Below are 27,975 nucleotides of genomic sequence, written 5' to 3' on the forward strand. Positions count from 1 at the left end.
ATTGCCAGCCAGATGCTGAAAGGTTTACCTGTGCCACTGAAGAAGGTCCCTTCAAGTCCTACCTTAGTATCGCTGTTGCATCTGTAACAGGCAGCATAGGGTAATGGTGGTTTACAACAAGTCTTTCTTAATCTCTTTCTTTTTTTAATTTCTTCCCTGACAAAAGCCTTTTTAAAATAGTTTTTTCCTAATTGGCCTCCACCTCCATGAAATTTTAATTCCACAGATATACAGTATTTCTATTTATGTATTCAGTATATCTGTGTTTCTACATGAAGAGCGAGGTATTTTGTGTGCCTCCTTCCCCCAAAGAATGGGTATTTGTCCCCTTGAAGTGATACCATCTACACTGGGAGTGTATGATTTACAGCAGTGGATTTTCAAAATTTTTGGACTTTCATATTCTCTGAAATTATTGGGGATCCTGAAGAACTTTCATTTGTGTGTTATATCTAGCAATATTTATCCCATTACAAATTAAAGCTAGGAAAAATTGCAAAATATTAATTTTTTAAAATATTTTATTAAAAATAACCATCCCTTCCCTCACCCCTGCCATTACCATCGAAAAGGTTTAGTGAGAAAAGTGGCATCGTTAGACATTTTGCAAACAGCGAGATTCTCGTAGTTGGCTCTGCATTTAACCTGTTACGGAAGAAAAGCTGGCGTCATGCAGATGGGTCAGCAGAAAAAGAGGGAATGTTGTAACAACTTTTTCAGATAATAGAGATATTATACTAAAACTTGGCAGTTTATAGCTTCTTAAAGGGTTAGTTGCAGTCTAGAATCTCAAACTGTATATAAAACTTTTGTCCCATTACTTTAAAATTCACTGGTCTTTCTCTTTGAATGGATCCTTTGTTGATGAATCGTTTTGTGCCGTCATACACTGGTCACTGGCAAATACTTGTTTTCTAACAGTACCAGCCACTCACATGTCATTAATATCATTACTGATCTTACTAGAAACTCTAAAAATGGGAGATACTTGTCTAGCTTAATTTATGTATTTATTTTGCTTGAATGTGGTCCTTGGCAATAAATACTGTTATTTTTCTTAAAGTGACAGGCTCACTTTGTTCGTTTTTGAGAAAATGTCTGCTCTGTATAGAAGTCTAAATAACCAGACTTCGCCAGTTCCTTGGAATAAAAAACCTCTGCCATGAAAAAAGTGACTGGGGCAGCCTGCAGCTTGAGCAGCTGGGCAAGTGTGTCTGCTCCTGCTGTCTTCACACTTGTGTATGTAGCAGGAGCTCTCTGCAGACTTCCAGAGTCACCTAAAATACTACCAAGATGTGTGTTCAGGCTCCAGATTTAATAAAGCTGGTTGTGTTGCGGTGAGAATGTCGCGTGGGGGGAGACAGCTAGTACTGGGGCTGTTCTCCTGATCAGATGCCTTGATAGGGCTCCTAACACATGACCACTGCGGCATGTGGCAGCACGGTGAGAAGGAGCCAGTCGCTATTAGCGTTAGTGTGGAAACCGTTATGACCTCCCTGGGGGTCCATGGAAGCACACTTTGGGAAACCCTGATTCAGAACAGGAGCTTAGAGCCAGACTGGCTGATTGAGTCGAGCTCCATCACTTACCGGCTACACGCATGACCCAGAGCGCTTACCCTGACAGCCAGAGCCAAACACACTGTCCCCTGGGAGCAGAGGCCACAGATCCCCACGGGATGTTTCCCATTAGTTTTCTATCCCATCTTTGTTACTTTGTTTCATTTGGCATGTACATTTATAGAACTAGGGAGGCAGCCCATGCAGAGAGCAGAGCAGCGAAGATTGGGTTCTGGAGCGATTTACCAGCATGGAGTAAGAAAGAGGTTTGTCCAAATCCCAGATTGTATTCCCAGGCTAAAGGTTTAAATATTCCCCATAGTTTTAGGACAGTTCTTTTTAAAGGCAAATGCAAAATCTGCTGCCTTGTTTTGTAATCCTGTCAAATGCATTTTTGTTCTTGGTTCAGGAATTTGGGTTAAGTACACCGCCAACACCCTCCACCCCAACAGTCAGTTCAGGTGAAGACAAACTGTCCGATAACCTCGAGCGCTTTCCCTCGTTGTTGATTGACTCAGGGCAAAACCTTGTCCTCCTCTGGTGGTTCTTATCCCTTATGGTCTTTGCATGGACTCGTCTTTAAATATGCATACACCCATTTTGGAGTAACCTTCATTTCATCTGGGAGGGTAGGGGTTTTTTTATAATAGTCTGGTGTTACCTTCTGTCGTGTTGCGCCAAAGGATGCCTCACTCGGTGGGAGAAACGGCACACGGGGCCCTTCCGTCTGCTGGGATTGAGGCCTGCCATGTGCGGTTTTCCTACAGCCGCTCTGTGTCACGGCTGCTCTTTCATCTTAAATAAATATTTCGTTCCCAATTAAGCAAGTTGTACCTTCATGTAAGAGGATTTTTTTTTTTAAAGATTTTATTTATTTATCAGAGAGAGTGGGAGAGAGCGAGCACAGGCAGACAGAATGGCAGGCAGAGGCAGAGGGAGAAGCAGGCTCCCCGCTGAGCAAGGAGCCCGATGTGGGACTTGATCCCAGGACGCTGGGATCATGACCTGAGCCGAAGGCGTCCCATGTAAGAGGATTTTTTAAAAGTTAGAAAAATGTACAAGTCAGAAAGTGCCATTAGCTTTGCCGTCCTTGGATACATTCTTTCCTGTCCTTCTTGAGGGTTGTAGATTCTCATTTTGTCCTAATTGACAGCATATCATACCTTCAGTTCATGATGTGTCTTTTCATTTGTTGCCAGCATTCTCCTCTGCCTAAAGGTCTACTAAAATGAAAAAATGCACTCTCCTGATGTTGAGCAAGTATTGGAAATGTACTGACATTATCAATAGTGCTGTGACGCACATCCCTTGTGTGTGGATCTTTTTTCTGCTTCTACCCTGGCTGTTCTGTTGAAAACCTGACGGGGAGTGACTGGTGCTGAAGGCAGTTCTATAAGGCTCTTACAGTGAATTGCTGAATTGTTTGCCAGAAAGTTTAGGCCAGTTCCTCATTTCCCCCACATTCTGCCCGTTTCTTCCTGTCTTCACCAGCATTGGTGTTCTGTAAAATGCCTTTTCAACAATAAATTATACAAGTATGCTCAGTGAACTTGGAGCAAAAGTGTTAATGCCTAGTAATTAATAGTAAAACACATAGCAAAACATATAATGTATTTCTTATTATTAGAGTCCAAACTGAGCTAGCCTTAAAGGGTCTTCCTTAACATTCTGGTGGGGTGGAGTCTTCTGAACAGACCTATCCCTAGAGTCTTTTACATTGTCTAAGCCAGTACACACCTTCTTGTGTTTATCTTCTGGTCATTATTTTTTCTCTCTACTTTAGCTCTAGGTCTTGAGACAGGTGTATAGAATGATTTAGGGCAGGAGTATATGTAGGTTTTCTTTTTAATCATATAAAGCAAATGTGGATAATGTGTGGTTGCAGTGTGTCTGAGTTGTTTACTAATTCTGTGTAAATTTCAGGTGTGCAACAGAGGAACATGGCTCAAGAAACTAATCACAGCCAAGTGCCTATGCTTTGTTCCACTGGCTGCGGATTTTATGGAAACCCTCGTACAAATGGCATGTGTTCAGTGTGCTATAAAGAACATCTTCAAAGACAGAATAGTAGTAATGGTAGAATAAGCCCACCTGGTAAGTAATTCTGTCAAAACCCAGCAGTATTCATCACTGACCTAGACTGGGGTGGTGCGATGCACCGGAAACTTTTTCCTACTCTCACATTGTGGTTCTCTCACCACATTCGTGTCCGCAAACTCCCTCCTTACGTGTCTTCACTATCAGTGGTATCCTTGCCCATTGGAAATAACCAGAACAAATCCATTCCACAGCCTTACTTGCTGTCGAAAGAACTCTGTTCTCTTAGGAAAACACAGGCCTGCTCCGAGTGTATGTAGGGATCCGGTGAGTCAGGTGTAAGGGAAGGAGGGTTCTCGAGGACCTTGGTTATTTTATCTTGGGTGACTTTTGAAGCCAAGATAGTTGTAGAAGGAAAGCGTGGGTTACAGGTGGCCACAGCGGACTTGAGAGAGGACCGTACACTGGGAGGAAGGAGCAGTGCCGCGGTGCGACTGAGAGTAAGCGGTGTTCAGCACCGGCTCGCTTGAGTTCTGGGTGCGCTCTGTGTGTCTGTGGATTCTTCGGGGGTTGTGGAAGTGGGTTTTTGTGTGTGTGGTTGTACTGGAAGAATCGGGAGGTTTCTGAGTGTGTGCTTCAGAGAGGTGTAGCAGTGAAGGCCGTTGCTTAGTCGCTGTAAAATCCCGCCCGCGGTCCTTCACCTTGTCGCTTCGCGTTCAAGCCGAAAGCTAGAACCGTTTAATCACAATTTTTCCAAATTTTCTCAAGGCCAAAATCAAATGAATATAAATTGTTTTTTAATTAAATCACCATCTACATTCTGCCTTATTTAGAATAGGGAAAAGAATAACTTAATGTACTGAGCACAGATTTCAGTTCTGAACTTGGGTTGGCCTTACCTGCTCCGGATTTTGTCTTAAATATTCTGTGCACGAGTGTGCACAGATGCCTGCGACTTCCGGGGCGTGGGCGGCCCGTCGTCCTGGGAAGCACGAGCTTACTTTGTTAGTACCTACAGTATGTATGTGCTTGCTTTCTTGGTTTCAAGTACGTTTTCTTCCACTGGAAAATTACTGAGAATTTGTAAATAAAAGTAGGGAAGCAGCATATCACAGGTATCGTAAACAAGATTCGTCTGCTCTGTCTCGCGTGTAGGTATTCTCTGTTTTAGACAGGGCGTGGGAAAGCCGGGAGCACGGAGTTCCTAACCCGCGGTGTGGTTCTGTTGCAGCAGCCTCCGTCAGTAGCCTCTCGGAGTCTCTCCCCGTCCAGTGCGTGGACGGCGGTGGCCCCGACGTTCAGTGCCCGCTGGACTCTGCATGTGCGTCCGCGCAGCCAAGGTAAGGTGCGGGCTTCGAGCGGCGGGCGGGAGGCGGGTGGCAGAGGCGGCTCGTGCTCCGTCTCGCGGGTGCCGTGGAGGAAGGGCTCAAGTCTCCGGAGGGTCAGCCGGCCGAGCTCTGCGTCTGTCTCACCACCGACGAGTCCAGAGAGGCTTCCTGTGTTCACTTTGGGAAGGAGCCGGGAAGGTGTCTTTTAAGTTCCCCTTCCTTTTGAGACAGCCTTTCCTTCTCCTCGTGACCCGTCCCACCCCGAAGTCCAGACTTCAGTCGGGGGCTCTGTCTGGGGCCGGTGTCCCCAGGGGCCGTGCCGTGGCGCAGACCCATCCTGGCTCTGTGCTCCCCCGCGAGGGCTGCACCCCCGCATTCCACTCTGACTGTGAGGTCCTGCCGTGTAGAAGCCTGAAAACATGGAAATACCTGCCTCACTACACCCTCTGCTGTTGGGAAACAAGGATGGCGGTTCTGCTCCGGCCCTTCCCCCAGTCGGTGACGGGAGACGCCCAGGCCCGGCCCCTGCGCCAGTGTGTCCCTTCCAGCGTCCTGGCCGGGCTGGGAAGCCAGGCGAGGCCACGCTGATGTTCCCGGGGTGAAGCCGCGCACAGAGACCACTCTCTGTCGCTCCTCTTGCTAATGCCGGGGACTTCGGTGCACACTGGTCTCTGGTTTCCTGGCGCTCTGGTTAATGTGGAAGTCGCCAGCGGCTCCGCGCTCAGGCGTGTAGCAGTGTGCTTACACATGCTGACCCTGTGCTTGTTCCGGCCCTCTAGTTACTGTTCCCGCATGATCACTTTGTAAATCTACGTGTTTTTGCTTTTCTAGCCCTGTATCAAATCAGTCACTTTTATCAGAATCTGTAGCATCTTCCCAAGTGGACAGTACATCTGTGGACAAAGCAGTACCTGACACAGAAGACCTGCAAGGTTTGCATACGAGCTAACTCACTTCCGTCATTCACGTGACAGTCGAGGATTCCAGGGCAGGCGCTATCCTTGGAGCATAGATTCTTTTAAGTTGCCTGCCTCAAAAATATTTTTAGATTTATTTTCTCTATGAGCAGAATATTTCATATCTTTAAGTATTTAATGGATGGAAATGTTGGGAGCCACTTCCTGCTGATATGTAATTGTGTCATCAAAGTAAATGTAGCGCATTGTAAATGTGTTGAGTTGGAGAACTGAGTGAGTGAGTAGTGGTATTACACTGTTCTCTTCTACTGTTACTTTTACCAGTTGAACCTAGATCTTACTTCTGTGCGAGCAGCTGCGGCTGCAGCATCGGGGGCATCTCTTGTCTTTGGACTCAGGTGGGCAGAAACGGACCTGGCTGGCCGGCGTCCCTCTCCCCCCAGGTGGGCTGCGAGGGCAGCCATCAGGTTCAGTTTCTCGTCCTCACAGCATGGGACCTCTTATTATATATGGCCCCTGCTCTGCGTCCCCATCTTGTGGGTCAGAACGATCTAGGAGGGCTTTCTTGCGGGCAGAGGCGGTGGACAGATTGAGGAGGCGGACAGATTGAGGAGGCGAGTGGATAACCCGTGCTTGTGTGGAGGCGGTGGCTTACCCAGGCTAGGGAGAGCTTCCCTCGAACATAGTGTTCACATGGTAGTGACAGATGTATCTGGTAATCTTAGCTAAGGTTGCTGAAGTTGGATTGTGACTGAGCTGGCTAGTTCCCCGCGCTCGGTGTTCACGCCCAAGAGATGATTAGCATAATTTGCCTGTTTGTAGATTTTGCTATAGCAAGAAATACACTGTCTGGCCAACATCAGTATTCCCTTCCATACAGCATATTATTGTAAATTAATAAATATTATAAGTGAGAATTTTTTATTTTTTCATTAAACAAAAATTTTAGGAAGGGAAGAAATGGAAAACTCCCTAAGATTTAGTTCTGCCTGGGGTGTGGGAAGTAGGAGAGGGGCAGTAAAGCTTTCGGTTCTGTGATGGCCCTTGATTTCGTTGAGAAATGAGGTGCTCAAGTGAGGAGGGGCAGGGCGCAGGACGAGTCAACCAAGGGGGACGGCTTCTGGGCCCTGGATAATTTCAGCCCACGTGTGCCAGTGTCGGAGAGTTTCTAGATGCAAGAGTTGCTTAGCAGTTTGGGAAGAGAGCTAAGTAAGGAAAACAGGCTGCTAATCATGAAGGTGTGTCCCACAGTAGAACAAAGCTTTGAATGTTGGTCGTAAACAAAATGTGTGCCGCTTAAGTGTACGGTAGCAGTTACTACACACATCTGACAGATGAAGAGAGGTTGCTCACCCATGACTGTGAAGTGCTTTTACACCATTTGTGGTGTATGGGGAGCAGGGTAGTGTTCTGCGCCCAGCCCTGAGGACAGGAGTGCAGAAGGTGGGCTTGAAGGTGTATTATGAGAAATTGTTAAGGGGTTTTCAAAGTTACAGACTCCTTTTTTCACGTACGATTTCAATGACTTTTTTTTTTTTTTTAAGATTTTATTTGTTTATTTGACAGAGATCACAAGTAGGCAGAGAGGCAGGCAGAGAGAGAGAGGAGGAAGCAGGCTCCCTGCTGAGCAGAGAGACCGATGCGGGGCTCGATCCCAGGACCCTGAGATCATGACCTGAGCCGAAGGCAGTGGCTTAACCCACTGAGCCACCCAGGCGCCCCATCAATGACTTTTTAAAAAAAAAAGATTTATTTATTTGACAGAGATCACAAGTAGGGGGTGGGGAGGAGAAGCAGGCTCCCTGCTGAGCAGAGAGCCTAATTAATGCAGGGCTCAATCCCAGGACCCTGAGATCAAGACCTGAGCGGAAGTCAGAGGCTTTCACCCACTGAGCCACCCAGGCGCCCTGATTTCAATGACTTTTAAAGTTAAACCAGTATTAGCTTACAGGTACCTCTTAAAAACTAAAAACCCTCTTAAAAACTTAGCATTCATTATTTTAGCATTGCAGAATCTTTAAAAAATCCAGTAGAAGTTTCATCTGAGTTTGAGAGGATTCATTTTCAGTGCATAAAATGTCTTAATAGCCTTGTTTTTAAAAAGGCCTTGCTTATGCTGTTGAATTAAGAATGTTTTCTTTTATTATAAACATACACACAAATACAGGTTTCCCTTCTATCCAAAAGTAGAGCATTTGGGTGAAACGTTTTGTAAACTAAAATGGTGTAACGAAGCAATTAAAAAAGTGAGAATTCTCTTTGACTGATAATCTTTCTGTTAGCAAAAACAGGTACTAATGTAGGTTTTTCATAAAAGTGAAGGGACATAAAGCCAGTTCTCAGTAGCTGGGAGGTGGGGGGGAGTGAGTGTGTGTGTGTGTGTGTGTGTGTGTGTGTGTACACTCATAATGTAAATGTACTTGTGATTTCCCTATTGGGTAGAAACGAATGCAGAGGGTATTTTTTCCATTTATTTATGAATGGACAGACACCGACAGAAGCAGTCTTGGACTCCAGTGCTGTGGTCCTTTGCATTGGAATTGGAACCCAGGCACCTGACTGTGGGCCAGTCTTTCCCCAGACAGTCGTGCTCGCTAGACTGGGACGTGCAATCCCGCTGTTGCCAGGGTAGGGCCGTCTGTTTGGTGACCGACCAGGTACCTACTTTCTTCTGTGTTACTCCATTCATGTCCCTCAGGGAAACTGATTTAGATGGGAAGATCATCCCAATGGAGAGGGCTCGTGAGGAGCAGACGTGCATCTCCGCCAGCATTTCCCAACAGTCTTTCTTGGAGCTTGCAGATGAGTGTCCTTGAAACAGCTTCTCTCTGTCGGTGTCTGCTTCTGAGTAACCTGTTGCCACCAGGAGGCTGGTGCTGCTTCCATTTGTCCTCAAGACTCTGAAGAATTTTTCTCCTCTTTAAATGAGACTGTAGCATATTACAGCGTGTTTCTCTTGTAGTTATTCTTTTTAATTTAACAAGTAGCAACACCTCACATAGTCTCACTTAGGAATATCAGATTTTCAGTTCACAAAAACTAGTTTTAAAAACATTTTTTAGGGGCGCCTGGATGGCTCAGTGGTTTAAAGCTTCTGCCTTCGGCTCAGGTCATGTTCCCAGGGTCCTGGGATTGAGCCCCGCATCAGGTTTTCTGCTTAGCAGGGAGCCTGCTTCCCCCCCCCACCCCCCGCCTGCCTCTCTGCCTCTTGTGATCTCTGTCTGTCAAATAAATAAATAAAATCTTAAAAAAAAAAACAACATTTTTTAAAGTGCTCGGTGCACTTCACACCATCATACTTGACTGCCTTACTGCACCTTGTACTTCGCTTTGGTTAACCTCTCAGTGCCTGAGATCCTGAATCTTAGTAAAAAGAAGTGGAGTTTAGATCAGAGGTTTTATTTTCTTTCTTCCTCTTTCCCTTCCTCCCTCCCTCTCGCTTTCTTTCTTTTGTTTTTTTAAAGATTTTATTTATTTATTTGAGGGAGAGCGATGGCGTGTGCGAGGAGCAGAGGGAGAAGCAGTCCCCCGCTGAGCAGGGAGCCCGACACAGGACTCGGTCCCAGGACCCTGGGATTATGACCTGAGCGGAAGGCAGGCGCTTCATTGACCGAGCCACCCAGGCGCCCCAGAGGTTCTGTTTTCATATGTTGACACCTCTACTTCTCTGAGCCGTATTTTTATCAATTTAAAGGAGCAGTAACAGCCACATCCAGCTGGAAGGTGGATGCTGGAAGGTGGTGCTGGAAGTCAATGAAGTGATGGAGGTGAAGTGAGTTTTAGGCACACAAAGGATACTGCTAGTCCGTACAGTGCCACAGGGATGTGGCGGTTACAGGAGGCTTCGGGGAACTGGGGCTTTGCAGCATCCAGCAGTAGGGTGGGGTGAGACGCCGATCCCGTGGTCAGTGCGCCCACCTGAGAGCGCTGAGCTCCAGTCAGAGCGGTGGGCAGGGCTTACCGTTCCTCGCTCCAGCTCTCAGGGATGCTGACTTCACGCAGAGCTGAGCGGGCAGCTTGATGGCTCAGAACAGTCCAAGAGAAACAGTCCTCTTAGACTAGTTTGAGAAAGCTGTCTGGATTAAAACTTGAAGATTTCTTCTGGTTCTAAAGGCTGGGTGAGAAGAACCAAACAGTCCTGGGAAAAGCAGACCAGAGCCACAGGAAGACTAACAGCTCCTAGCTGCAGAGCTGCCCACGGGCTCCAATACCTGAGACTGCAGGTGTGGGCCTGAGGACACGCCTGCCGACTGGGGGGCAGCCCCGGCGTCCAGAAATATCCAGCAACGGGGGCAGTTGGTTTTCAGCACATGCACGGACAGCCTCCGGTAGGGGAGGAGCAGGTTCCAGCAGATAATGCTAGAGAGTGAAGAGTAACACTGGACCTCTGCCTCACCTTACACAGAAGTTTGCCCCAGAATACTAGACTACAGGAGCCCAAACTGTAAAACATTTACATGAAACAGGCGTAAGTCTTCATGACCTTAGGTGCGGCACCTAGAGCACGAGCAAGCAGAGGGAAACAAACATGGTGAAACCTGTTCGCTTCAAGGGACACCATCAAGACCATGAAATGGTCCACAGAATGAGAAAAAATATTTGCGGATCATATATCTGATAGGAATATATAATGAATGTTATAATCCAATAAGAGGCCAGTTTTTTAAAGGGCAGTAGATTTGAATAGATGCAGTTATGCCATGGTCAAGTGTGAAGGGTATGGAGAAATGAGAACCCTAACACATGGGTGTTGGGGACGTGCAGTGGTACGGCCACTTTGGTAAATAGGGTGATAGTTACACGTGGAATTTAGAAAGTCCGAGAGGTACCCTTATGACCCAGAAGTTCCATTCCTAATTCCTGCGGGATTGAAAACATGTCCACGCAGAAACGTGTGTAGGAGTGTTCACAGCAGCATTGTTCAGTTAGCAAGGCATGGAAACGACCCGGCCGGCCACCGGCAGGTGCCTGGATAGATGTGGGCTGTCCGTACCCTGAAGCACTCCTCTGTCAGAGAGGAGTCGAAGCTCTGATACCCGCCACGGCAGGGCTGAACTTGGAAAACACGCAGAGGACAAGAAGCCGGGCACAGAGGCCACAGGAGGTGGGCAGGCAGGTCCAGTGAAGAGGACCGCGTGCAGGCACTCAGCGGCACACGGGGGCCTCGGGGGCAGCGGCAGCCGCACTTGCTGGAGGGGCCGGTTCAGCAAGGCTGTGTTGGAGCAGAAGCCGAGAAGGTTGTTTTAAGGAAGTCATGGAAGATTCCTGAGGTACTGGGTTCTAATCTACAGGGGAAATAGCCTTGTGAAGGCTGGCTGCTTTTGTTTTGTTTTTAAGATAACACAGAGTTGCGTTTTAAGAAGTTTAATGTGACACTTCTTTGCCCCAGGTGGCTGCTGATAGACCGTGGTCTTTTGCACAGAGCTGCTTTGTCCAGAAAGGTGGCCGCTGGTCTTGGGTAGCCTCGAGCACTTCACATGTGGCTGGGCTGGAATTAGTGCAGTGCGTGTCTGTTCGCTAGTCGTGCAACGTATACGTAGATTTCCAAGAGTGTCAAAAATATCTCATTAATGCTTTAAATACTGATTGCATTTTAAATGGTAATATATGTTAACTTTACCCTTTTGTACTTTTTAACACAGTGGCTGGAAAATATAACATTAAATTTATGGCTCAGTCTATGTTTTTAGACCCTGCTGTACTATAAGCCTTACTTTCCCTTAAAGATTTAAAGTGTTCTCATTTGGTAAAGAATTTTTGAGCAAGGAGTAACTTAACAATCCTTGGGTTCAACCCCTCATGTTGCATAAAATGGCTTGCAGAGAAGGAGGATGAGTGTCCTCCCGGTGTGTCATCAGTGTCATTGGAAGAGGGCGTGTCCCTCCAGTCTGCTGGAGGGCTGGGCGGCGTCCGCGGTGGGTCTAAGTGGTGAGCAGAAGCCCGGAGCACTGAGCTTCGTCTGACCCCCGAGGGGGGCTTGTGTGGGGACTGGTCCTGCTGTGTGAGAAAGACATGCGCCTGACGTTACATGGGGGCTGTGTCTGCTGCCGATGACTCCTGGGTTGCCTGTCTATTGATTGTGTGTATTAATATGCTTCCAAACAGTTAATGCTAAGTATGTGCTTCCTGTTATATTTGTGTATTTTTTTAGCAGGCCCTAGAGCAGAGGGTTTGTGAAGTATCTTAAAATGACAGGCCAGTAGACTTTGTCTAGTTGGCATTCCCATGAAAAATCAAGTTTACTTCCCAGCCTCCGTGCCTAGGCCTCCCAAACAAACAGACCTTGAGGAACAGCAGATAGAAAGTAGGCTGCTGCCTGTTCTCCGTCATTAACAAGCCCCTGACCTTGTGTCCAGTTCTCCTGTCACACTGTGAGAAACTGCCTAGTTCTGAGGACACTTCTTATGCTTCAAGTTCAGTATGTTTATGGCTCCTTTAAAAGATGGAATTGTTTCCTTTTGCATAATTAAGAGTTGGGAAGGCATGCTTTGGTCTTAAATCTCATATATAAGGAAATGGGTAATTTCTGGGAATCCTAGGCCTTGACACAATTCTGGATCATCTTGCCCATGAACTGATTTGGTGAATGTCTAAATCCAGGCCGGCAAGTCAGTAGTGTGGGGCAAGCGAAGGTCACCTTAGTCTCATGGGAGCGTTAGAGGACGGCGGTCAGCCTCAGGCGCTAGCCCTCGCCCATGGCCCTCGCTCACAAGCCCTCGGGCTGCCTGTGGGTCCTTAACTCCACGGCTGCGCGTCTGCTGTGGATGGACCACTAGGGCTGAGACTTGTGTACACGGGAGTGTGCGTGCATGCGTGTGCGTGTGTGTGTGTGGCAGGGAAACTTATTTTCACTCTCGTCCCTTTCCGGATTCCAAAGTTTGTGCCTCAGTAATTCACCCGGTTTTGTTAAGACAAAGTTTTCTTGGAGTAGTGCTGTTATTGCTGTTTAAATATTGTTCGTATAAGCTTATATGAATATCACAGTTTCTTGGGAGAACAGTTTATTTTACGGCTTACAGATTTTGAAGACAATTAAGAGATTCTTTTCTGATGGCAAGTTACACTATGTTTGAGCCCCTTACACATAGCAGAATGTTATTTGACACTGTTCACTGTTCTAGGGGCTGCGGATAACCCAAGTAAGCTAGACATTCAGCCCCTACCATCATGGAGTTAACATTCTGATATGTATTTATTAATAATAAAAGGTTTTATGTGTCCATAATCTGTTTAAAGTGTTTATAAAATGTTTGTATTAGCACAGCGGGCTCCCATCTGGTTTCAGAATTTCTAGGTGCAGGGGCGCCTGGGTGGCTCAGTGGGTTAAAGCCTCTGCCTTCGGCTCAGGTCATGATCCCGGGGTCCTGGGATCGAGCCCCGCATCGGGCTCTCTGCTCAGCAGGGAGCCTGCTTCCCCCTCTCTCTGCCTGCCTCTCTGCCTACTTGTGATCTCTGTCTGTCAAATAAATAAATAAAATCTTTAAAAAAAGAACTTGGCAGAATTTCTAGGTGGAGTGATGAGTCATATGGAGTTGTTCATTCGTGCATATTTACTTGGTAGTTTGTGGTGTTTTCTCTGTCATGTTCTGCTTTGATGGGAGGTAATATAGTTAACAGAAGCAGGTTGAAATCCATTCCACCAAACGCTTGAGCATGTGCAATGTATAGTTCACGGTGGTGGGTGCTGGAGATTCGCATGGGATGTCAAATCCCACCCAGCTTCCACGGGGCCCGTGACCACACCCAGCCCCAGTGGGTGAGCGCTGAAGGAGGGCAGCTGAGCGGGCTCTGTGGTCAGGGGTGCTGGGACAGGCGCCAGAGCAGGAGTGGAGGACACGGCCTGCCCTGGAAGAGCTCACCGCTCAGCCGGGTGAAGACCAGGAGGCTGTGACCATCGTGAGGGCACTGCTAGTGGGGCGCATGGCAAGGTTCCTGTTCTGAGTTGGTGGGTGGAGGTTGGAGTAAGAGTGGATGGTATAAGCTTGAACAGGAAAGACCAGTGCGAGTAAGCCAGGGAGAGAGTGGGACAGGAGGGGCGTGGGAGAGCATTCCGCAGAGAAAGGCTGCTCGGCGAGGAGAGCTTCGGATGTGTGCTTCCGAAGCCTCGGTGTGCTTCGGATGGGCTGTAGAGGCTGGCTCTGCAGTGGTTGAGCAAGAGTCCTCCAGGACCAGACGCTGAGAAAACCCGAGAAGGGGACAGCTTGGCTGTGGTAGTCGCTGCTTTAGAGGGAGGTGTCGTGTGTGTGTGTGTGTGTGTGTGTGTGTGTGTACGCTGGGTCATGTGACAGACTCTGACTCCGGGGACAGCGTCCAGGGACAGGAGGGTTCATGTTGGTTCGGAGGCAAGCATGGCGATTTGACTGAATCTCGGTGCAGTTGGCCTTGACTTTGCTACTAACCTGCGTCGATTTATTATCCTAATTAAAACATTGTAATAAAATTATCTTCTAACATATTAAAGGGTTTATGTGAAACATTCTGAGAATTTTAAACATAGTATTCCACCTAATCTTGGTTTCAGCTCTTTTTGTCCTTGTTCTCTGAGAAATTGACATAGTTCTGACCCCAGCAATATTTCAAAGTTGTTAACATACCAGTATGTATTCTAGATTTCCTGTGTGTGTGTGTGTGCGCGCGTGCACGTGTACGTGCCTAGATACCTAACGTAGGTACATACATTGAATGAAAAGAGTGTAGTATTGTGTATTCTACCTTGTAACTGTGTAAGCATCTTTCCCCGCTAACAGATTCCTCAGCTGTCCTCACAGTAACAGACCACTGAGGGTGGGGGGGGGCAGCCACCACCCGTATTAAAATCTTCCTGAATAATTAAATTTTACCACTTTCCTGTTTTTGTCAGCTTCAGTATCAGATACGGCACAGCAGCCGTCTGAAGAGCAAAGCAAGTCTCTTGAAAAACCAAAACAAAAAAAGAATCGCTGTTTCATGTGCAGGAAGAAGGTGGGACTTACTGGTAAGGGCCTAAATCCATTAGTTTAAACTTAAGATTGTATTTTAGAGTAACCCATGGCTTACTGTTCCTGGCTTCAGTGGAGATCATTTTTGTTCCATGAGAGTTAATACTGGATACACTTCAGCTTCTGAATTTTCGTAAATAAAGTAGCTTTTAGTTATATACCTGAAAGTAAAATGAATAGATTTTCTTTTAAAAACTCAGAGCCCCGGATTTGCGAGCCTTAGGGCGGGTCACGGTGCCGGGCGCTGAAATGCACGGCTCCTGCGTGGCAGAGCCGGAGTTGGGGAGCGAGGGCAGTGGCGGGGGGGCTTTCTCGGTGCACAGCAGCTTGAGGTGGCGCTGGTGGCGCTCGTGAGGGCCCCGCGCGTCCTCCCTTGTGAGGCGTCAGCCCCACACCGTGGTGCAGCTGCAACATAGCCGTGAGACGGTATCGCCACGGGGAGAGGAAGAAAACATATTTGAAGTGTTATTTGGGTCTTTGGCAGCCAAAGCAGGTTGAGTGCGGTTGGTGGAGCACTTCGGCAGTTTAGGGACAGCTATCCTGAGTCACACGGCGGAAGGGGAGGAGCGGCCCATCACGGAGAGGGGCGTGGAGGCAGCGTGGTTCTGCCGGGTCTCGAGAGATGAGCAGGACTTCAGCAGACGGAAGCAGGGCCACTCGAGGCAGAAAGACTAGCCTGAACCAAGGGCTGGAGAAAGGAAGGGATGGGGCATGTTGAGGAGCCCGAGCCGGGGAAGGCGGCTATGGCGCACGGCCTGGGAAGAGGGAAGGCTGCTGCCGTGGGCTGTGCCCCACGGCAGGGAGCGATGCAGCTGGAGAGGGTTCCCATTTATTACTTGCTACGTGCCCGGCGTCGTGCTGAGTGCTCCCCAAGAACTGGACTTTGGAGCTGAGAAGAGTAGACGAGATTTTCAGGATCTCAGGAAGGTCCTCTGGCCAAGGAACGGGTTGTAGAGAGGGCGGAAAGCAGAGGGCGGTCTGGTGTCCAAGGCATTGAAGACTGGCCCATGCTTTAGCAGATGGGTGTATTTAAAGAATACACGTGGGAAGGAGTCAGGTGTCGTAGAATACCCATATTTAGTATCCAGTGTAGTCCGAGGACATCTCGGGAACTCTGACTTCCTGACGGGAGGCTGAGACTCAGTAAGTCCCATCTCGTCCGGCCTGTCCACCTGCTGTCGCGGTCGGCTTCATTTTCCACTCCTTAGCGTGAAGTGACAGCAGATGTCCCTGAAGCAAGAATGGTAGAGACGCCCCCATCAGATGGCAGCATGCAACATGCTGATTCCTCCACTGCGTTTCCAACGGTTCTGTCCTGTCCTACAGTTCTGGGAAGCAGGACTGGTTTGATAGGACTATCTACTCTCTCTCTCTCCTCCCCCATCCCCTTTAACACATCTGTCATTTAATCTGTACAGTAAAGTATTATTCCAGAACTATAGCTGCAGAAACTGAGGCTCAGAGAAGCTAAGCAACTCGCCTGCATTAGGAGGCGGCTTCCCGCGGAGGCACCAGACTCCAGAGCCTGCCCTTACCCAGCCCACAGCAGCCCGGTGGCCTCTGTGCTGGAGTCTGCCGGGGAAGCCGGGGTCGATGCTGTGCTCTCCCTTAACAGTTCTGCCAGAAGTCTCGTTACACCTTTCTTAAGGTTGCCTTCTGACAGTGTGCTTATTTTCACATTTAGAATGTGATTTGAGAGAGATCTTCTGTCCCACGTAGCAGTCCTGATTCTGGCGGGAAGTGTTACTGGCCACAGCGCAGTCAGGAGGCCGAGCTTAGAGAAGCGGCGAGGTCTCCGCTGTGGGACAGACTCTGTTTGTAGATAAGGAGTAAGAAAGGAAGCTCTCAGCTAGTGAGTCCTGAAACTGTCTGGAGTGGTTCTTTAGATGGCTGCCCTAAATACATGATAGATTTTATCCATTAGTATGCTAAGGAGCTTACCACTTAGACCTTTTATGCAACTCACGTGTGTGTACTGATCCATTTTCAGGGTTTGAATGCCGGTGTGGAAATGTTTACTGTGGTGTACACCGTTACTCCGATGTACACAATTGCTCTTACAATTACAAAGCTGATGCTGCTGAGAAAATCAGAAAAGAAAATCCAGTAGTTGTTGGTGAAAAGATCCAGAAGATTTGAACTCCTGCTGGAATACAAAATCCTTTGACCATCTGCAAACTAAAAATTGACTTGAGGTTTTTTTTCCTAGTCCTTGGGAATGTAGAGCAACGTACTTGCATAGACCTTTTAATCATGCATGTCGCCAGAAGAATAGATTTTTGTTTTTGTTTTGAAAATGACTCTGAACATTTATTTCCATTGCAGTTTCTGTGGCTGAAAAGACTTAAGTAAACTTTACAAGTATTATCCTTTTAAGATCATTTTAATTTTAGTTGAGTGCAGAGGGCTTTTATAACAAACGTGGAGAAATTTTGGAGGGCCGTGATTTTTCCAGTATTAAACACGCATGCGTTGATCTTGCAGTTTATTTTCCATTGTGTGTGTCCATAGCTTTTCTCTGCAGCACGATCCCTGCCGACGGCGCCCCTCGGGGCCCGACTAGTTACCAGTCACGGAATGTATCCTCATGCTTACGGCTGCTGCTGGGTGTTCATTAACAGAAGTTCTACATAAGTTAGCGTATAGTTTCTTTGCATCCACTATTTATGTCTGAATCATTTGTCACAAGAGAGTGTGTGCTGATGAGATTCTAAGTTTGTGTGTTTTTAATTTTTTTTGAGCGAGGGAAGGAAAAGCTGTGTGCATTTCATTGCCAACTGCGGGTTTCTTTCGGATTACGCTCACCGGTCTGTGTGTACACGGTGTGAAGAATGATTTGAAGTAATTGTGCTGTATTTATGTTTACCCACCAGTCTTTGATTAAATAAAATGGAAAACTGTAACGTTCCCTTGTGTTACTTTTTCTCTGTTCTTTCCGGTAGTTCATTTTGACTTTTGGTCCTTTTGTTTTCTACTTTATTAATTTGTGCAGGTCCTGCTGCTGTTCCCATATCCATCTGTGACTTGTCTTCCGGTAGTGAATTGTACGCTCAGATCCCATCGAGTTGAAGGTGTCAGCATTTAACACCAAGAACTGCTTTTTGTCACACAGATACCGAATCCTCTCGCTCTGTTCTACACCCTGTCACGCTGAGTTAGTATCTGCCTAGGAGCTCCTTTTTCTGGTAGAATTCGAGAAACTGAAAGGGCACAATTCAAACATGGCAGCTGGAGGATTGCGGATGAGAAAGGCCGTTTGTCCTGTGGTTTTCAGACTTACCGGGCAGCCAGTCTTTTTCTTTTCTTTTCTTTTCTTTCTTTTTTTTTTTTTTTTTAGCATGAAACATAAAACAAGTGAAAAGCAGTATTCTACAATACAAATTTCTACACCATGACTTTACTTTTAAGTTTTATCTTAGTATGCAGTGATGGCTTAGCATGATAATCTACAAATGTCATCTATTTAAATGTAATCTGTTAATTTATTACATGAACAGATTAAATAGAGAAGACTGTTCGCACTAGCCCAACATCTCCAGGTTAAGTATTTAATAGAATTTAACACCGATTCATGATGAGAACTCAGAGGAATGAGAACTACAGAGGAATTTCTGGAAGCTGATAGCTTCTATGCAAAACCAAACAAACAAATGAAAACCAAGCATCTTCCAAAAAGAGGAAATTCATTCCATTTTAAAGTCAGAAAAAATGCTGCCTGCTGTCCGCTGCTTGCATTCAAAATTGAGTTGGAGATCCTATGTTCAATAGAGTAAGTCAAAACAGAAAGTCCAAAGAGGAGAAAGGAAGAAACACTCAATATTTGCATGTTAGATGTTGGTTCTTAGAGAAAGTCCAAACAAATCTAGACAGAGTACTAAAAATAATGGGTGTGGTCAAGCAACTAGATACGCCATTAACTTGGAGAAACCAGGTGCATTCCTTACAGTGGTAATAACTAGAAAACCAAAAGGCACCTTTCACGGTGCTACTGACCCCAGGCACCTTCAATACATGTTGAAGGGCTCTTTAAGAAAAAATTCTAGAGTGTTATCAAGAGACAATAACTAAAACCTGTTAATAGCTGGGAAGACAATAGAAAGATGTCATCTGTGCCCAGATAGACCTACAGATGAAAAGCATTCCAGTCAAAATCCCACCAGGTTTTCTCCTGGAACTCGTTTAAGCAATTATAAAGTATAAGGTAAAAGGTAGCAAAGGCTTAGTGTGTCTTGGAAACGAAAGGGCAGGGAGTTGGGCATTTGTCCTGGCAGATGCTGGGACTCGATCACATGAAGCCATGTTAATTAAAAGAGCTTGGTAGTAGCTAAGGGGTGTTCACATTTCCCAGTGGGGTAGAGCAGATGGCCTGGAAAAGGCTCACATGGACTGGATTTCGGTGTGAGAGGCGGCTTGTCACATTGGGGAAAGTTAATTTGATAATTAGAGCTGGAACAATTGGTTATCTGTGTGGGAAAGGGTGAAAATTAACTCTTTTCTCACGCCAGAGGAAGTTAGTGGCTTAAATGGGACACAAAATTTTCAAACTAGTGGGGGGGGGGGGGGGAGATAAAGATCTACTTTGACCTTGAGATAGGGTCCTACTTAAGACACAAAGCATTAACTGGAAGTGTTACTGATAAATTAGGTATTAAAATGAAGTATTTTATACCTAGGAAAATATTAAACCAAGCAGGTGAAAGCCCTGTACTCAGAAGACATTGGTGGAAGAAATGGAAGGTGATGCAAATGAGTGGAAAGATACTCCAAGCTCATGGACTTGAAGAAAGAATATTGCTAAAATGTCCATCCTATCCAAAGCAATCTGCAGATTTAATACAATCTCTGTTGATATGTCAATAGCATTTTTCACAGAATCAGAGTAAGTGATCCTAAACTCTGGAACCCCAAAAGAACCCCAAAATATCTTAAACTATACTCTGACAAAGCAAGGGCAAGAAAAACACAAACAATTGGTACTTCATCAAACTAAAAAGCTTTCACACAGTGAGGGAAACAAAATGAAAAGGTAATGTTCTTAGTGGGAATTCAACACCAGAAAAAATTCGATTTAAAAAGTGGGCAGAAGACCGGAGTAGACACTTTTCTGAAGAAGACCTACAGATTTTCCCAGACACACAAAAAGATGCTACACATCACTCATCAGAGAAATGCCCGTCAAAACCACGAGATACCACCTCACACCTGCCAGAATGGCTGAAATAAACACAAGAAATCACAGGTGTTGGCAAGGATGTGGTCCCCTCATGCCCAGCTGGTGGGAACACAGACTGGTGCAGCCACTGTGGGAAACAGTATGGAGGGTCCTCAGTTAAAAATGAGAATACCAGGGCGCCTGGGTGGCTCAGTGGGTTAAGCCGCTGCCTTCGGCTCAGGTCATGATTTCAGGGTCCTGGGATCGAGTCCCGCATCGGGATCTCTGCTCAGCGGGGAACCTGCTTCCTCCTCTCTCTCTCTCTCTGCCTGCCTCTCTGCCTACTTGTGATCTCCCTCTGTCAAATAAATAAATAAAATCTTTAAAAAAAAATGAGAATACCATATGGTTCAACAGTTATGCTTCGGAGTATTCACTTAAGGAAAATGAAAGCTAATTCAGAAAGAGAAAAGCAGCATCATTGTTTATTGTAGCATTACCTACAGTGTAACAGTGCAACACGGAAGCAACCTAAGTGGCCATCGGTCAATGAACGGATGAAGATGTGGTGCGTATGTGCGCACAGTGGGATAGTAGTCATAAGAAAAAAGGAAGAAATCCTGCCATTTGCAACAACACGGGTGGACCTAGAGGTTATTTTGCTCAGTGGAATAAGTGAAAGATAAATACCATATGATTTTACTCATTGGAGAAAAAAAAAAAAAAAACCCAGAAACAGACATTAACTACAGACAGCAAGCTGGTGGCTTCCAGAGGGGAGATGGGTGAAGCCGGTGATCGGGACAAGGAGGTACAAGCTTCCACTTACAAGTAAGTACAATGAAAAGTAGAGCACAGGAAACACAGTAATGCCGTGATCGCTCTGACAGCAGATGGCCACTGCACTTCGTCGTGGTGGGGAGCATTCTGAATGCGTGGAAGTGTCCGGTCACCACGGTGCACGCCTGGAACTAACACAGCATCGTGCGTCAGCTATTTCAATTTTTAAAAGAAAGGAAAATGAGGTATTTTATGCACTAATATATTATTTAAATCATCTTCAGAGAAAGAAAAGGAGTGTTAAAAATTGGGAGAAATTACAATGCCAATCAATACCACAATGAAATACCATTTTATACCCACTCAACTGACAAAATTTAAAAATCTGGCAGTATGCCGCAGAACTTCTGACAGGCTGCCGGTATTAATCAAAGGGGATTTAATTCTTTAGAAGATTTGGTGTTAACTTTTTTTTTTTTTTTGACGTTTTTGTTAAGTAATCTCTGTGCCCAAGAGTCACTTGCCCTTCTCACTGAACCAACCAGGTGCCCCTGATAGTCCTTTAAAGTTGGACTTTCACATATCCTGTAATCTAGAAATCCCAGTCCCGAATGTAACCCCAGAAAAACTTGCACAAAGATAACAAGGAGACACGAACAAGAATTTTCTGGCACTGTTCACAGAACGCAAAATCTCAGAACCACCCAAGTCCCACTGAGGGATGGATATATAAAATACAATATATTCTTACAGTAGAATATCATACAGTAATCAGAGCTTGTGATCCTGAGCGACACAACAAAACAGAAGGCACGGTGTAGTGAGCAAAAAAGTCAAAACCTGCAACATGCTCACCTGTACAAATTCTAGTAAGACAGACTGACTTGCAAGTCCTATACCTGTGGTTTAGATGAAGTGATGAAAATTAAGGATGGCACACTTACAAGGGCGGAGGCAGGGGGTGTGCCGTGTGGCCAAGCCCCCCAACTCTTGAAAGTACGTCAGTCCCCTTTTCTTTGTTTTAAGTAGGCTCCGAGCCCAGTGTGGAGCCCAGTGTGGGGCTTGAACTCATGACCCTGAGATCAAGACCTGAGGCAAAATCAAGAGTCAGACGCTTAGCCCATAGAGCCTTCCAGGCGTGCCCTGAGAGTAAGTCTGCTCGGGAAGCTTCCGCGGGACACCACTGAAGGCAGACCACGTGTGAACCGGTGCAGAGTGTGATGAACCCAGACCGCGTGTGAACCAGTGCAGAGTGTGATGAACCAAACATCACGACTAGTCCCATTTTCTGTACCCAGGCTCCAAAGTATTCGTTTGCATTTTGACATTGAGGGTTGTGCATGAAATGGGCCGTTGAATCAGCGTTCAATTTGTATTCTTTTTTTTTTTTTTTTTTTTTTTTTTTACAAAATTTTCACAAAAAATCCATCCACCCTGGGTATTCCAGCTTCAGTGCACACCCAAATAGTAAAGCCATAAATCACGGATTGTCTTGTAGTTCGGTCTTCATGTCTAATTTGTTCGGGATTTCTTTTTTTTTTTTTTTTTAAAGATTTTATTTATTTATTTGAGAGAGAAACAGTGAGAGAGAGCATGAGCTAGGAGAAGGTCAGAGAGCGAAGCAGACTTCCCATGGAGCTGGGAGCCTGATGCGGGACTCGATCCCGGGACTCCGGGATCATGACCTGAGCCGAAGGCAGTCGTCCAACCAACTGAGCCACCCAGGCGTACCTTGTTCGGGATTTCTGTACTCAGACCTTGCATAGTGTCCTTCCCCCTAGTTTTCCGGGAGTGCTGACTTCCGTGCTGTGCAGTGCGATCTTGACATTAGTCCTCTGCTTTATGCTCAAGTCTCAGGAGACCTGGCTTTCCTGCTGTGAAGATGGCTTAAACTGAAGCCATCCCAGAAGGCTCCCAGAAGGCCACAGATGTCTGTAGCATCAAACAGTGGCTCTTCGAGAAAAAGGAAGCCACTCCTTATCCCATGGGTATTGGAAGAGTAACGGAATATTTTGAACTCCCTTTCCTCACAAATATGGTAACTTAGATGAAATGGACCAATTCCCTGAAAGACACAGTCTACCAAAATGCTCACAAGGAGAAGATAATCTAACGTGCCCGAATCAAAAGAAACATAATCCACAATGACTTCACAGAAAGGAAAGCTCCAGGCCCAGACTGGTCAGTTCTACCAAACACTTATGGAACGAATTATTATCAATTCTCTGCGATCTCCTCCAGGAAATGAAAAGAAGGAATGTTGCCTAACTCTTTCTATGAGGCCAGCATTCCCCTAATGACCAAAACCACACAAAGACATTACAAGAAAACCATAGACTAACATCTCCTGTGAACACATTTGCAAAAATCCACAAAATATTGGCAAATTGAATCCAACAATGTATAAAAAGAATGCTGCCCCACCACCAAGTGGGATTTATTTCACGTGAGGGGCCGACGACATCTGAACATCAACGAATGTGATCACATCCACAGACTAATGAGATGAGGCTCATTTCGGTAGCTGCAGGAGAAACATTAGCCACATTCGGCACCCACTCATGATTAGAAAAGCAAACCCCTCAGGAAACTAGGAATTTGGAGAAACCTTTTCAACTACATGAGGAACATCTATGAAAAACCTAGTTAACAACATATTTAGTGCTTAGAAATAAGAGATTTTCCCCTAAGAAAAGGATGTCCTGTGTAACTACCACTCCTTTTCCACATTGTGCTGGAATTCCTGGCTAAGGTAGTAAATCCAAAAAGAGAGAGAGAAAGGAAGGAAGAAAGAAAAGGTATTGTACAGATTGGGAAGGAAAAAATAAAACCACCTTTGTTCACAGATGACATGGCTGTCGACTGAGGAGAATTCCAGAGGACCAACATAAAAACCCCTGGAACGAATAAGCAATTAGAGCAAGATTGTAGGGCACAAAGTTAATACACAAAGTCAGCTGACTTGATAAAGACCAGCAACAAAAAAATTGAATTTGAAATGGACACACCATTTTACATTAGCACTGGCAAAAACACAAAATGCTTAGGTAAAAATTTAATAAGATTAATGAAATCAAGATCTATATCAATGGAGAGCTATCCCATGTTCATTGAAGGATGACTCCGTTTCCTAGGTTCTGCCCAACCTGGTCTATAAATTCAGCACAATCCCGATCACAATCTTAGCACGTTGTTTTGTGGATACTGATAAAAGTGGTTCAGAAGTTCATACGGAAAGGCGATTCAGTGAAATGAGGGCTTGGATTCCTCAGTCCCTGATCACCCTTCAGATGCTCTCGTGTGATCCGACAGAGATCACACAGATCTGAACACCATCTTTGCAGGACATTCTGCCAGAGTGATGGTCTAGCCCCGTGATGGCGTCCAGGGCGCCTGCCCTGGTTTCTGCGGACACACAGTGGGAGCCCCAGGAACGGATGCAGGAGAGCATGGAAGCTGGCCGTGCCCCTCAAAAAGGACCCTAGACATAGTAGGAAATTTCAGGAATCCCGTGGACTGTCCAGCACAAAGGGATGTGTGGGGTTGAGGGGCTTGGGATTAGAGGCAGAGGAGGCAGATGGCTGACTGGGAGCAGAGCTTTTGGTCTAGAAACCTTAGGTGAGAGAGGAACAGGCCTCCCCTTGATGCTTCTTCATTCCTGGGGAATCTTAGAAGGAGCAGAGGTGTTGACGGGCCATGTGTTCCACTGAACCACCCAGGCGCCCCGGCACCAGGCATTCTCTGCTCCGCACCAAGCGGGTTGCTACGGAGTGCCCGGTAGGTGTCGAAATCCCTCTGCGTTCTGGGCATGGACGGGGACCTGCAGCTGTCACCGCAGCAGGAAAAACTCACAGAGGGGAAAGAGACGTCTGGAAGGGGAAAGCTCCTCTTCACTATGCGAACGTTCATGTGAGAGAGCGAAACAAAGCGGTGCGGAGGACCTTGCTGAAGTCACAGAGGGCAATTCCACTTCCTTGTGGCGACGGTGAGAGGAGAGACAGACTCCCGGCCCGACCCACGGTCTCCTCACCAGGCTGCTTGCCAGCCATGGGCCCTCCGAGCACGGCGCCGCGGGTCGCTTGCGGCCCTTCCAGATCCAGCTGTGGCGCCGACATGGCTGTCGGGTGGCGTTCCATCAACACGGGGACACGCTGGTGCATGGGACAGAGCGGCCTGAAGACGGACTGACGGTCAGGAGGGTGAAGCTCTGCAGCTCACCCGCCAGTGCAGGGAGGGCGGGTGACTGGGCTCCGCGCCGGTGGTCAGGAAGAGCCGGGCTGCAAAAGGGCCCCGCGCGGGCGGAGCGCACGCTTTCTGTCCTTCCTGCTGGGGCAGAGAGCTGCTTGCCCGCATCTTAGAGTGGACATCTTGTGTTTGCCGTGGAGGTCCTGCACTTCGTTGTCAGACGGGTATATGTCCTAGGCAGACCCGAAGGACGTTATGTTCTCCCAGAGGAGGTAGGGGACCTCAGGCCCTGGACTCTAGTATCTCGGGTGTAAGTGACAGCAAAGACGCCACGGGGCCCATCACTGCCACCTGCTGCTCCTCCAGGGGCCTCTCCCGAAAGCCCCTTCCCACTTCACCAGCAAAGGAGGGAGCGGCACACCTGTGTGCAGAGCCCCCCAGCCCGCTTCCGGGCCTGGGAGCGTCCACCGCGTCCTCCCCGGGACTCCCCCTGCGACAGCCGTGTTGGGAAATACCGTGTGCGCCGGATCGTCACCGCTCCATTGCCAAGCCGGTCCCAGACATGCACCTTCCTCAGCCGGTGAAACCGGTAATAGCAAAATGGATTTGGCCACATGGAAGAACGTTCGGGAGAAACATAGGGAAAGGCTGAGAAATCGCTTCTATTTAGAGTTCACGAAGACAGATCACTACTTGCCGTTGGGAGGAGTGAGGAGAGTGGGTGAGGACCGTAGCACGGCGGGGTTGCAGGCTCTCGTTTTCCCTGAAAATTCCTTTTGTAATTTGTAGATGCTCAGCACATCCCCCTCCCCAAAAGGGAGAAAGAGAAGAAATATATATGTTTGCAAAGTGACTTCGCATGTTTTTTTCCAAATAGGGAATAGCTTTGGCGTTTTCAGGCCCCATCCATAATTAGTGGGTTGGCGAGTCTATTTTAAAGCTCTGAAATCTTCCTCCCACTTCAGCTCTCTCCCGCCCACGCCCCCGCCCACACACATCTGCCCCACACCCTTCCCCCAAAAAGGTTTTTGGTTTTCTCTATCCTCCAGGCCTTCCTTAGCGCACGCGTGCGCTGGCTGCACCTTGCCCACCACCGCCGGCAGCGCCCCCTTCCCCCGCCGGCACCGTGTGGCTGGGGTCCTGGATTCACGGCCTTTTGTTGTCCCTTTCATAGTTCGTGCTTTCTTGGACACTCACAGAGCTCCCCTTCTGGGCCGGGTGTCCGTCTGGATGTTGGCCACACCGCCGCGCACAGATTGAGAAAGACCGTTCCTGCCTGTATGCGGAGGGCCAGTGCCAGCACAGAGCATGCAAACGGCCCCCGGTCCCGCAGCCCCAGTGTACCTGGAGTCAGGCAGAAACCAAGTGCTGCCGGCGCGGGGGGCAGGGAAGGGGACACCTTCGGTCAGGCCTCCAAGCCCAGCTGGAGCGCTCTTCTTTTCCCCCTTCTGGAATCTCCCGGAGCAAGTCAGACCCCCTCCTCTGTCAGATCTGCCCTTTATCCCTCCCCAGGGCAGACTCAACCAAAATGGAGACCGGACGCTGGTCCGGGGTGAGGGCTGGGAGGGACCAGCGGGAGCCCCTGATGGAGTGATGGCTGGTCAGCTCTGGTCACACCAGGGCCTTCTGGCTTCGGGCCCTTCTCTTGGGGGAATCCGGCCAGCTTCCAGCCTCTCCTCCCCCAGGCCCAGGCGGGGCAGCCTCCCTTGCTCTGTGCTGTTCCCCTGGGAGCCCCGAGGACCAGTCCCTGGGGTCACTTCTCACTGTGCTAGGATGTGATGGGACGTCATCCTGTCAGGAGCCCCTGTGGCACTCATGACCTCCTCCCGTATGTGTCCCTTGAGTGATTCCAGATGGCACCTTGACTCTGCCCTGACACACTTCCTCTCTTCCCCCCTCCTCTCCCTTTCATTACCTCTGACGCCTCCCCCTGTCCTTCACTTACATCAGTCACTGGGGGTTTTACCCTCTTCTAACCGGTTACACGGCTGACCTTGCTGAAAAGGCAGAATTGCTGCAGAGATGCTGAAAGAGCCAGGCAGCCGCGGGGGGAGGCATGAGGCAGGCCTGGCTGTGGGCAGGGAAGATCACCGACACAGATCCCGGGACGGCGACAGGGTCGAGAGGACTTCTTTATGGGCAAACTCCTTTCCTTGTAGGTCTTTCTACCTGATTGTCATTATTACTCATCAAAAATGCTTTTGAAGGAAAAGGGCTAATTGCTTGCACACCTCGGGATGCTCCTACAACCTTTAAATGTTCTTCAAAAACGATTTCTTGGATTTGGGCTTGAATTTGTTTTCAAATTTATTTTCAGGCAGCTTTGCCTAGGTAGCGCTTAATTCACACACATCTCCCCCCAACGCCCCTGAGATACAATTGACATGTGACACTGTGTCACTCAAAGGGCTAGGAAGTGCTGGCTGATACACTTATAAATTGTGAAATGATTCCCAGCACGGTGTTCGGTGTTCGCTGCCATCTCCACCCCAGCACATAACTGCGGGTCCTTGTTAGGGTGAGAACATTTAAGTTCTACTCTCTTGGCAACATTCAGGCATGCGATACAGTGTTATTAACTGTAACCACCAGACCTTCGAAGGAAACATTTTTAATTACAGTGTAGTTGACATACAATGTTATATTAGTTGCAGGTGTGAAACCTGGTGATTACGCAGCTATACACCATATATATGATCTACTAGATATATTGTACTGTAATACATACTACTATATGTATATTCATATATGCTATGCTCTATATAATTCCTATATAATTCTCACGTGCTCACCGAGGTAAGTGGGGTCGCCGCCGGCCACCCCGGTGACTGCAGTATTAGTGACCACATCCCCTGTGCTTCGCTTTTCGTCCCTGCGACTTTTTCCCTTTATAACTGGAAGCCTGTACCCTTCGTCTCCTTCACCTATGTCCTCCGCCTCCCTGCCCCCCCCCCGCCTCTGACCACCCCCTGTTTGTTCTCTGTGTTCCTGAGTCTGCTCTCATTTTGTTTTCTTAGATTCCATAGGCGTGAAATCATA

The 27,975-nt window shown here is 47.4% G+C and overlaps 1 protein-coding gene across 8 annotated transcripts in view; it reads left to right on the forward strand.

Moving 5' to 3' along the window:
* ZFAND6 (zinc finger AN1-type containing 6) overlaps positions 1–17,726 on the forward strand; it is a 64,198-nt gene extending 46,472 nt beyond the window's left edge. For 6 of the 8 annotated variants that reach the window (XM_059371417.1, XM_059371415.1, XM_059371414.1 and 3 more), the window contains 5 exons: positions 3,483–3,653; positions 4,828–4,936; positions 5,756–5,856; positions 14,702–14,815; positions 16,810–17,726. In XM_059371417.1, the coding sequence (XP_059227400.1) occupies positions 3,500–3,653; positions 4,828–4,936; positions 5,756–5,856; positions 14,702–14,815; positions 16,810–16,958 (627 nt within the window). In that variant the 5' untranslated portion in view covers positions 3,483–3,499 and the 3' untranslated portion in view covers positions 16,959–17,726. The remainder of the gene's footprint in view (positions 1–3,482; positions 3,654–4,827; positions 4,937–5,755; positions 5,857–14,701; positions 14,816–16,809) is intronic. The other 2 variants (XM_059371421.1, XM_059371420.1) reach the window with 2 other exon arrangements.
* Positions 17,727–27,975: the final 10,249 nt, after the last annotated feature.

This window comes from Mustela nigripes, chromosome 13 (assembly GCF_022355385.1).
Source record: "Mustela nigripes isolate SB6536 chromosome 13, MUSNIG.SB6536, whole genome shotgun sequence".
In the NCBI taxonomy this organism is placed as follows: domain Eukaryota; kingdom Metazoa; phylum Chordata; class Mammalia; order Carnivora; family Mustelidae; genus Mustela; species Mustela nigripes.